This window comes from Heliconius melpomene, chromosome 2, assembly GCF_056956725.1.
Source record: "Heliconius melpomene rosina isolate 202511_hmr_F chromosome 2, ASM5695672v1, whole genome shotgun sequence".
Taxonomy (NCBI): Eukaryota; Metazoa; Arthropoda; class Insecta; order Lepidoptera; family Nymphalidae; genus Heliconius; species Heliconius melpomene.
Genome location: NC_140390.1, coordinates 7760659 through 7771645, shown reverse-complemented (window position 1 = coordinate 7771645; position 10987 = coordinate 7760659). Strand labels below are relative to the sequence as shown.

General features: G+C 34.0%; 2 protein-coding genes across 4 annotated transcripts; both read left to right on the top strand.

Moving 5' to 3' along the window:
* Window positions 1-1433: 1433 nt before the first annotated feature.
* LOC146540695 (uncharacterized) lies at window positions 1434-4207 on the top strand. Of its 2 annotated transcripts, none has more exons than XM_085204117.1 (5): window positions 1434-1719; window positions 2137-2267; window positions 2706-2813; window positions 3108-3262; window positions 3947-4207. In XM_085204117.1, the coding sequence occupies exons 1-5, from the start codon at window positions 1613-1615 to the stop codon at window positions 4151-4153; spliced, it is 708 nt and encodes a 235-aa protein (XP_085060243.1). In that variant the 5' UTR covers window positions 1434-1612; the 3' UTR covers window positions 4154-4207. The 2 variants fall into 2 exon arrangements, with proteins under 2 accessions (XP_085060243.1, XP_085060234.1); XM_085204108.1 differs by having other exon boundaries at window positions 1435-1719; window positions 3108-3274.
* Window positions 4208-7352: 3145 nt separating this feature from the next.
* LOC146540694 (uncharacterized) lies at window positions 7353-10316 on the top strand. Of its 2 annotated transcripts, none has more exons than XM_085203835.1 (5): window positions 7353-7644; window positions 8065-8195; window positions 8634-8741; window positions 9036-9190; window positions 10050-10316. In XM_085203835.1, exons 1-5 carry the CDS (start codon window positions 7538-7540, stop codon window positions 10254-10256), a joined length of 708 nt encoding a protein of 235 aa, XP_085059961.1. In that variant the 5' UTR covers window positions 7353-7537; the 3' UTR covers window positions 10257-10316. The 2 variants fall into 2 exon arrangements, with proteins under 2 accessions (XP_085059961.1, XP_085059953.1); XM_085203827.1 differs by having other exon boundaries at window positions 7358-7644; window positions 9036-9202.
* The last annotated feature ends 671 nt before the right edge of the window (window positions 10317-10987 follow it).

Genomic DNA, 10987 nt, shown 5'->3' with positions numbered 1-10987 from the left:
AAATAGGACACCACTGGGAGCTCTGCTAACTTTTATAATTTTAACTTGTTGCCAGTTTTTAATGATGTAACATTATATTTTTAAGTCTTTTGTCTTTTCTACATAATTATTTTTGTTAAGAATAAATAAGAATAAGTTATAGTTATTGTTAAGATTTTTTTAAAAAAATGTAGTCTATTAATTGGGGGGTTTGAGTATAATGTTGGGTCAACTGTAATCGATGATTTTTGATACAATCATAACTTAAAATATATTTTGCTTTAAGCTGCTTTACCTTTGTAAGGCTCTTACTTATACATTGGGGCTTATAATTGTAAAGCGAATTTCGATAATAGTGGGATGTACTTTCCCGAGTGGCAACCGTGAGTTCCCACAATATTATAAAGCTATATATTTTGTTAATTTAATAAGTATAAATTATAATATTATTACGTATAAGTTTCATCTAAATCAGTTCAGTAGTTTTTACGTTAAAATGGAACAAACATTAATCCTCACAAATATTGTTATTATTTGTAAAGATGGATATTTTTTTAATTTATAATATTAGTTGGATATAATTTATTCTTCATATTTTATATAAGTATAGAATATAGGGTGTGAAAATTATATTTTTAATATCTTATAGTAAATTTTAAATAATTGAATCCAATATGTCGCTCGTATATTGTTAACGCGCCAACGACTCGGAAACCGGCGCCGGCGGTCTGCACCGCGCTGTCACTGCTTATCAACATTTATATTCTTTTATGGAATTCAATTTTAACCCCGAGTCCAAAGAAATAAATCCAATCAAATGGTATTATTTTTTTTTTTTATTTTTTTTTTGTTAGCTTCACGCAGCACTGAGTGGCGGAACTTAACGCCGCGCTTTGTTCGATCTAGATACGATTAAATACTTTATTTATTCTATTTTCGCAATAGAATTTTCACTACGCCATGGCGGCCAAGTATTTGATTACAGATTAAATATTAATTACAATTTTAAATAATATAACAATTATAGATTAAATATTAGTTACTATTTTAAATAATGTAATAGTCATAATTTTTTATCTCACAGAAGAGATAAAAAAATACAATGTTAAATAATATTAGATTAAATAAAGAAAAATTTACTGAAAATAAAAAATAAAACTACAGCCTTTACATAAAATAAATAATAAAAAAATAAAATTATAAATAATATATTTACATAAAAAATACATAAAGAACTAAACACAAAAATCGTAGAATTGAATACAATTATGGAGAAAAAAAAATAGTTTTTCAATTTAAAAAAAATAAGGTTGATAGATATAGATTAAAAAAAAACGTTATCTATGGTATATTTCATGTATATACATACACTAACAATTTCCTTAGGCTGAATGTTATATAGTCTTCGCTTTCTCATATTATTATATCGTTTTTTTTAAATAGTAGATTGCATTTAGAATCTGTGAAAAAGAACGAGAGGTGTAGGAGGGTAGTTTCATAAGATTTGACATTACGGCGTCATCACCTCTTAGTATATTAAGTATACGATAACATCGAGTTCACTTTTATTAGCTAATTTAGCTAATTTAATTAAAAAATCATATTAAGTAGGACTAATAGGAGAAGAAACACCATGTTTTACGACATTCGTGTTATGAATAGTGAAAGGATGGGGGCGGTGTGGCGCGCTGCAAACAACGTGGACACTGATACAAGCGATGTCAACTTAAGAAAAGTTTGGTATGTTTTTTTAATTTCACGCTGAATCCCGCATATACCAGAGTAGGAAGAGAAACCTAGTGTTACGACACTCCGTTCTCATTAAGACACTTCCCCACTTTACGCCGATTTATATTAACGTGTTGAGTGGTGGAAATCAAAGCCACGCTTTGCCTTTTTACCAAGAAGGATATGAGAATATCAAATATTTCATTTCCTCGAGTAGGAATCGAACCCACAACCTTCGGAGGCTGGTGCCCCTGCGCCAATTAACCTGCACTAAACCTGCGCAAATTAAGAACACATTTTTGTTAATAAAATTTAAAGAAAGTCAGGAACAGAGTGTCTCAACACTAAGTTCCCTCTGCCTACCCTGCTGTGAGCGGGATACAGCGTGAAGCTGGTTATTTAATTATTTAACTAACTAACTTTTGTTAGCGCACACATATCCGAATGGACGGACAACTATGAAGACAATAGTCGACGTCATCTCTCCTTGAGGACTTCTTCGATGATGGTCAATGGTGCGGCCAGAATTCTAAAGGAACAATTAGACAGTTTATACGATGGTAAATATACTTTTTAAATATAATTCTTTTGCGTTATTAAATGGCGGGATTCAATGTCACGCTATATATAGAGCCAGAGGGTATAAAGAAAGATCTCTTTTAAATAAATAAAAGATTTCTAAAATTAAAGAATATAATCTATCTTAAAAATATTATAATCATTTCAATAAAAGTGGAAATCGGGCCTACATGAATTTAATGCAGTCCTTCAATCTCTATAACATTATATTCCCTTCCTCTGGTAACTAAGGCTGAGGCAGAGCGCGACGTTATGTTCCGCCATTCAGCACGCAATGCCTTATGAATTCTGTGGGAAGTGTGGAACGGAACGTCTCAAAACTGGGTTTAGAGGTTCCCTTTGCCTACCCTGCTATGTGCAGGATTACCTCACAAATGCGATTTGCGCGAACTTGTAATGAAAGATTTCCATTTTCTTAGATTGCGCTCAATTGTCCGAAGAACTCATCACGTGGCGGAGGGGAACCAATTCTAATGTAGATGGGTCTTCAAATGGTCCGACATCTACTGATACTTCAACATCTAAAAGTAAGTTTTACATATTTTTTCATTATTACGCTTTTTCCGCATTTTAAGAGACTTCAAAGAAGAACAAGAAAAACAATAACGTGTAGTTCTTTTTTGTGTTTGTTGTTTCTTTCAGAGTGGAGAATATATATAATGAATTCCTTATTTGAGATTCGAATTCACATCCTAATATGTTTACAGTGGCACCCTTGTGCCCCAGCGCCACGACTGGCCTATACTAATATGTTATTGATATAAAACTGTATGTGAAACTGAACGCTCACGTCTGCTAGTATGTAATATTTTCATTCACAGATAGTACCCGTAGAACCAGCAAGAGGAACAAACATAGTTCTCCCACTCGGCGACAAACATCAGAAAATTTGTCGCTGCCCTCCGTCCGCCCTTCCTTCGGCCCTCCGCCTTCTAATACTATTGATGAGTCACAAAATGAAAGTCATAATAATAATGTAAGAAAAAAGGTAAATATTTGTATAATAATTATTTGTTTTACCTAGTGTGAACCTAGCGACTTCGTAAGAAACTGCGTTTTTACCTTTCCCAAATTCCATGCGAATTTAAGGCGTTTTCAATAAATTCAAGTACTCTATCAGATCGAGGAAAGAAATAATTTAAATATTATTATTTCTTCAATAGGTTTGGACTCACAACCATTCTATATTTAGTTGGTAATATTCTCTCTGCGCCACTATGATTAAAAATATAAAAGTCATATTATTTTTTTGTATAAGAGAAGTAGCTTCCCGCTTTTATCCGTATAGCATGGTAGGTATAAGGAACCTACTGCTCAAACACTACGTACTCTCTTCCACCCTATTTTTGACACGTGTATTGAGTGGCGGAACTCAGCACCGCGCTTAGTCTACCAGAGCTTGGAAGTGAAAATCACGACGACCTCTGAAATTGTTTGTAGAAAGACCTCTGAAATTGTTTGTTTGTATTTGACGGAAAATGGGGAACGAAAGTGTCTTAATGTCTTAATACTAGGTTCCCAGGTACTCTCTGGCTATCCTGCTATGTGCAGGATATAGCTAAAACTAAATAAAATAACATTCTTTTATAATATACCTATATAATTTATTTCTCCTTGATTATAATTAATAGATAAGACTAAAAAATTCTTTCCTTTTCAGTCCAACTCCAGAAACCTCTCCAAGGTTAACAAAGAGACTCAAACGACGAGATCAGCTAAGAAGTTGAGAGAAGAACAAGAGAAGGAAAAGCGAAATAAAACTACAAACAAACCCAATATGGGGCTTGTTTTTGCGTATGAAAATGAATCACATTTGCCAACTAGAATAATTTCTTCTCAAATTAATATAAATGCTTTGCCACAGTAAATATATTAAAATTGCTGATTGGTAGCTGAAAATGATTGTTGATTAAATACTTCTTGATTATTTTGAGACTTTTTATTTTCCTTAATTTTCTTTTATCTAATGTTTCTAAAATAAGGAGAAAATTGAGACGTTAGTGTCTTTACGCTTTGTTGTGGTTGTCATTGCAACAGTGAGGACTGTATCTGTAAATAAGACTAATACTTGCCTGTGGTTTCGTGTCTGAAGAAATCAGCGGAAAGTAGAGAACGTAAGTGTCTTAATAGGAAATAAAGTGTCTAGACATTAGGTTCCCTCTGCCTTCCCTGCTATGTATGAGAGTCTAAAAAATATATTTAATAATAATTGTTTAGTTCTTTACAAATTTATAAATAATAAATACGAATATGCCGTCGCTGACTTTTTTGTAGATCTCATTAAGAGCAACAATACTCCAGTATGTTTTTTTTATGTAGTACTTACCATTAAAGCAGCGCATGCGCGAAAGTGTCTCAATGGGTAGGACTTTATACACATTTATCTTATTTATGTTAATTTACATAAATGTACAAATAATAAACTATATATAAACCTTCCCTGAAAAATACTCGACCTAATGGTGAAAACCGCATCAAAATCCGTTGGGTGGTTTAGAAGAAGAAGAGTTAGAAAGGCCAGACAGACACGAAAAGTGACTTTGTTTTATAAAATATAGGATAGGATGTTTAATTTAATCAATCTATTTATTTTTGGTATTTGAACCTTAAACCAAGCCAACATAAAGCCATTTACATGAAAAAACAATAAAGAACTAGTTTTACAGACGTTTTACTTCAATTTTCAGCATCACTTACATTGTATTTGGTTTGTTAGAAGAAAATAATCTCACGCCCGCTTTGCTTAATAAGGATAAATCGTTGCGACCGCTACCCCATATTGGAAGGAGTCTTTGCTATTGAAACTAAATGCCATTATTACTTTTGGTCAAAAAAATTAAGTATTTATTTATTTCCTTTTCACTTCTTACAATTCAAAGGCTAAAAAAAATTGGGGAGGCTAATGGCGCTGGGACACAAGTGTGTGACCACGGCCCAGGTTGTGAGTTCGTTCCCTGTTAGGCATGTTATCATCATCAGCCTGTCCTCGTCCACTGCTGGACATAGGCCTCTCCAATGGCACGATCTTCAGCTCCAGCCGTTGCCCGCTACTTTGTGAATATCGTCACTCCCTCCTTAGGCATTTATTAAAATTAAATGCTGATTTTCTTATATTAAATTATTATTTCAATATTTAGCAGACATCAGTAGTGGAAGATCATTAGTGTGAAGATACTTACTCCCTTACCCATCTTCCAGCGAATTCTGTAGGTATTGCATGTTCACATCATGTTTACAGGCACACTGTTTTCCTGCGCGACCGTCCTTTGAGATTATTTTTGTCTGTTTTGCCTGTTGAGTGACGGAGCTCAGCGCCGCGCTATGCCTCGAAACCAGAGCGAAGAAATGAAAATATGATTTTAAATATTTTATATCCTCGAGTAGGATCAACTCCACAAACAGTCGCATGTACAGTCAAATACTCGTGAACTTACCCGACTTTGGCCTCTTACTCTTATTACAAATCTAAATATAATAAAAAATGTAATACAAAGTTCGGTCTATACATTTTTCCGGAATAAAATCTATAACGAGTAAATTCTCCAGTTAAGCACACCGATTGTATTTTGTACATTGACCGCGAGAACCAGAAAGGTCGAGATTGCAATTGCTTTTATAAAAATGAGATTTTTATAGAATTGTTTCAAAGACAGTTAACTTTAAAGTCTCTATATTATAATTTCTCAGTTTCACTTTTCTTCACGTCCACGGGAAGTGCCCTATAGGTTTTGATTATGCGAAGTGCGGCAAAAACGATGCCTAAGTGCTCGTATCTTTTCATCGTACTGACTTTCTTTTTCATTTTTCCTGTGTTTTAAGGGGCCGTAAACCTGAATATGTTCAATTATGAGATTATGAGATATTACACGTAGTGACGGAGCTAAACGTCGCACTTTGTCTAGTTACCAAAGCCAATCGAACCCACAAGCGCCGTGGTTACAGTCAGGCGCTGAGTCGTTGCACCACTACGGCTTTTCATCTCTTATCACATTTTTTTAGCTTCACGCTGTACACTGCACATAGCAGTAAAAGATTGTCGGTAGGGGTCTCATCCACCCCCTCTAGTATAAGCTCTAGATATAAGTACAGTTTAAATTGTCCCAAAATTAAGTACGCCACATTAAAAGAACTTTCATAAAATAAAAAAAGGCACGGGCAACTATGCGCCCGTGGATGTAGCTTTTAAAATAAAAAAAAAAGCACTTGTAGCTTCTGAGATTTCGTTTTTATGTTTACGTTATATCTATATACTTATATAAAAGCGAAGAGCACTTTTAGGATATTTGGGATATTCGACCCCTAAGGGGTTAAGTTTGTATGTAAGATATTAGCAACCAGATGATGTCCCAAATTCTAATGATCCAAGATGGCCGTTTTTCTTTAATTCCTTCATAATTCTCTATACTTATGTACGTTTTATACAATGCCTAAGAATTTCGTTTATATTCTGTACTGCTTACTTGTTTCCATGACGTTGAAATTTCATTTCCTGCCATCCGCAGTCGGCGCAACTCAACGCCTCGCGTTGTCTAGATACGATCATGATTAAATACTTTATTTATTCTATTTTCACAATAAAATTTTCACTACGCCACGACGGCCAAGGATTTGATTATAGATTAAATATTAATTACTATTTTAAATAATATAATAATCATAATCATTAAGTCATGTCTCACACAGAAGAGATAAAAAAATACAATGTTAAATAATATTAAATTAAATAAAGAAAGATTTACTTAAAATAAAGAATAAACCTACTGCCTTTACATAAAATAAAAACTAAAAAAGAAAAAAAATATAATTAATATATTTACATAAAAAAATGCATAAAGAACTAAACACAAAAATCGTAGTATTAAATACAATTAAGGTGAAAAAAAATATTTATTTAAAAAAAATATTAGTATTTTTTTTAATTTTACGCCAATAGATCATAGACTAAAAAAACGATATCTATGGTAATATACCATGTATATAATATACACTAACAATTTCCTTAGGCTGAATGTTATATAGCCTTAGCTTTCTCATATTATTATATCGTTTTTTTTTAAATAGTAGGTAGATGCATTTAGAATCTGTGAAAAGGAACGAGAGGTGTAGGAGGGTAGTTTCATAAGATTTGACATTACGGCGTCATCACCTCTTAGTATAAGTATACGATAACATTAAGTTCACTTTTATTAGCTAATTTAGCTAATTTAATTAAAAAATCATATTAAGTAGGACTAATAGGAGAAGAAACACCATGTTTTACGACATTCGTGTTATGAATAGTGAAAGGATGGGGGCGGTGTGGCGCGCTGCAAACAACGTGGACACTGATACAAGCGATGTCAAGTTAAGAAAAGTTTGGTATGTTTTTTTAATTTCACGCTGAATCCCGCATATACCAGAGTAGGAAGAGAAACCTAGTGTTACGACACTCCGTTCTCATTAAGACACTTCCCCACTACACGCCGATTTATATAAACGTGTTGAGTGGTGGAAATCAAAGCCACGCTTTGCCTTTTTACCAAGGCGAGGATATGAGAATATCAAATATTTCATTTCCTCGAGTAGGAATCGAACCCACAACCTTCGGAGGCTGGTGCCCCTGCGCCAATTAACCTGCACTAAACCTGCGCAAATTAAGAACACATTTTTGTTAATAAAATTTTGAAGAAAGTCAGGAACAGAGTGTCTCAACACTAAGTTCCCTCTGCCTACCCTGCTGTGAGCGGGATACAGCGTGAAGCTGGTTATTTAATTTTTTAACTAACTAACTTTTGTTAGCGCACACATATCCGAATGGACGGACAACTATGAAGACAATAGTCGACGTCATCTCTCCTTGAGGACTTCTTCGATGATGGTCAATGGTGCGGCCAGAATTCTAAAGGAACAATTAGACAGTTTATACGATGGTAAATATACTTTTTAAATATAATTCTTTTGCGTTATTAAATGGCGGGATTCAATGTCACGCTATATATAGAGCCAGAGGGTATAAAGAAAGATCTCTTTTAAATAAATAAAAGATTTCTAAAATTAAAGAATATAATCTATCTTAAAAATATTATAATCATTTAAATAAAAGTGGAAATCGGGCCTACATGAATTTAATGCAGTCCTTCAATCTCTATAACATTATATTCCCTTCCTCTGGTAACTAAGGCTGAGGCAAAGCGCGACGTTATGTTCCGCCATTCAGCACGCAATGCCTTATGAATTCGGTGGGAAGTGTGGAACGGAACGTCTCAACACTGGGTTTAGAGGTTCCCTTTGCCTACCCTGCTATGTGCAGGATTACCTCACAAATGCGATTTGCGCGAACTTGTAATGAAAGATTTCCATTTTCTTAGATTGCGCTCAATTGTCCGAAGAACTCATCACATGGCGAAGGGGAACCAATTCTAATGTAGATGAGTCTTCGAATGATCCAACATCTACTGATGCTTCAACATCTAAAAGTAAGTTTTACATATTTTTTCATTATAACGCTTTTTCCGCATTTTAAGAGACTTCAAAGAAGAACAAGAAAAATAAGAAAGTGTGGTACTTTTTTGTGTTTGTTGTTTCTTTCAGAGTGGAGAATATATATAATGAATTCCTTGTTTGAGATTCGAATTCACATCCTAATATGTTTACAGTTGCACCCTTGTACCTCAGGGCCACGACTGGCCTCTACAAATTTGTTATTGATATAAAACTGTATGTGAAACTGAACGCTCTCGTCTACTAGTATGTAATATTTTCTTTCACAGATAGTACCCGTAGAACCAGCAAGAGGAACAAACATAGTTCTCCCACTCGGCGACAAACATCAGAAAATTTGTCGCTGCCCTCCGTCCGCCCTTCCTTCGGCCCTCCGCCTTCTAATACTATTGATGAGTCACAAAATGAAAGTCATAATAATAATGTAAGAAAAAAGGTAAATATTTGTATAATAATTATTTGTTTTACCTAGTGTGAACCTAGCGACTTCGTAAGAAACTGCGTTTTTACCTTTCCCAAATTCCATGCGAATTTAAGGCGTTTTCAATAAATTCAAGTACTCTATCAGATCGAGGAAAGAAATAATTTAAATATTATTATTTCTTCAATAGGTTTGGACTCACAACCATTCTATATTTAGTTGGTAATATTCTCTCTGTGCCACTATGATTAAAAATATAAAAGTCATATTATTTTTTTGTATAAGAAAAGTAGCTTCCCGCTTTTATCCGTATAGCATGGTAGGTATAAGGAACCTACTACTCAGACACTACGTTCCCTCTCTTCCACCCTATTTTTGACACGTTGTGTATCCAGAAGCGGAACTAAGCACCGCGCTTAGTCTACCAGAGCTTGTAAGTGAAAATCCCGACGACCTCTAAAATAGTTTGTAGAAAGTTTGTTTTTTTTTCAAATAAATAAGAGTATTTTAAAGTCAATTGTGGCACAGGGGAACTAATTAGTGTTTAAGTGGGAACTTAACAAAATAAAATATTTACTATTTTCATTTCGTCACTCTGGTGACGAGGCAAAGCGCGGCGTTGAGTTCCGTATTCCGTTCCTTAACACGCAATCGCTCTAGAATTTGACGGAAAATGGGGAATGAAAGTGTCTTAATGGAAATGTTTTAATACTGGGTTCCCAGGTACTCTCTAGCTACCCTACTATGTGCGGGATATAGCATGAAACTAAATAAAATAACATTCTTTTATAATATACCTATATAATTTATTTCTCCTTGATTATAATTAATAGATAAGACTAAAAAATTCTTTCCTTTTCAGTCCAACTCCAGAAACCTCTCCAAGGTTAACAAAGAGACTCAAACGACGAGATCAAGTAAGAAGTTGAGAGAAGAACAAGAGAAGGAAAAGCGAAATAAAACTACAAACAAACCCAATATGGGGCTTGTTTTTGCGTATGAAAATGAATCACATTTGCCAACTAGAATAATTTCTTCTCAAATTAATATAAATGCTTTGCCACAGTAAATATATTAAAATTGCTGATTGGTAGCTGAAAATGATTGTTGATTAAATATTTGTTGATTATTTTGAGTTTTTTATTTTCCTTCATTTTCTTTTATCTAATGTTTCTAAAATGTGTCATTGCAGGACTGTATGTGTAAATAAGACTAACACTTGCCTTCGCAAGGCTTAGCCTGCATGCTGATGAGTTTTCTATCAATTATAACATATTAAAACTGCCTAAGTATATACCTCAGTACAGTAAGTTATATGGAGACGATAATATATAGGCTATAGCTTTCTTGGATAAATGAACTATTTAACACAAAACGATTTTTTCATTTCAAAACAGTAGTTCCTGATGTTAGCACATCAACCAAACAAACTCTTCAGTTACATAGATATAGTAAGAATAGACTAATTATACTGGTCCTATAAGTATTGATACTGAAATATAGACTAGGCAGTAAAATGAGGCCGTCTTGGCGCATTGGCTGAACCGTGCCACTGTGAACACGACGGTTGTGGCTTCGATTCCCTCTCGATGCAGTGAAGGTAGTAATATTTTCGTTTTCTCGCTCTAGTTACGAGGCTGAGCACGGCGTTAAGTTCTGCCGTTTAACACGTAATGCATAAAATTTCGAAAAAAATTGAAAAAAAATCCTTTTTAAATAAATTTTAAAGTAACGGTAATAAGTATATACTATAATAATAGTAAAGCACGGCGTTGATATCCGCAACTCAACACGCAATGT

What these genes read in the sequence shown, in the direction of transcription:
- LOC146540695 (XM_085204108.1), top strand. Translation starts at nt 1,613, where the DNA reads ATGTTTTACGACATTCGTGTTATGAATAGTGAAAGGATGGGGGCGGTG. An exon ending in GTCAACTTAAGAAAAGTTTG is followed by an intron (nt 1,720 to 2,136) that starts GTATGTTTTTTT and finishes AACTTTTGTTAG; the next exon opens with CGCACACATATCCGAATGGA. An exon ending in ATTAGACAGTTTATACGATG is followed by an intron (nt 2,268 to 2,705) that starts GTAAATATACTT and finishes CCATTTTCTTAG; the next exon opens with ATTGCGCTCAATTGTCCGAA.
- LOC146540694 (XM_085203827.1), top strand. Translation starts at nt 7,538, where the DNA reads ATGTTTTACGACATTCGTGTTATGAATAGTGAAAGGATGGGGGCGGTG. An exon ending in GTCAAGTTAAGAAAAGTTTG is followed by an intron (nt 7,645 to 8,064) that starts GTATGTTTTTTT and finishes AACTTTTGTTAG; the next exon opens with CGCACACATATCCGAATGGA. An exon ending in TGATGCTTCAACATCTAAAA is followed by an intron (nt 8,742 to 9,035) that starts GTAAGTTTTACA and finishes TTTCTTTCACAG; the next exon opens with ATAGTACCCGTAGAACCAGC.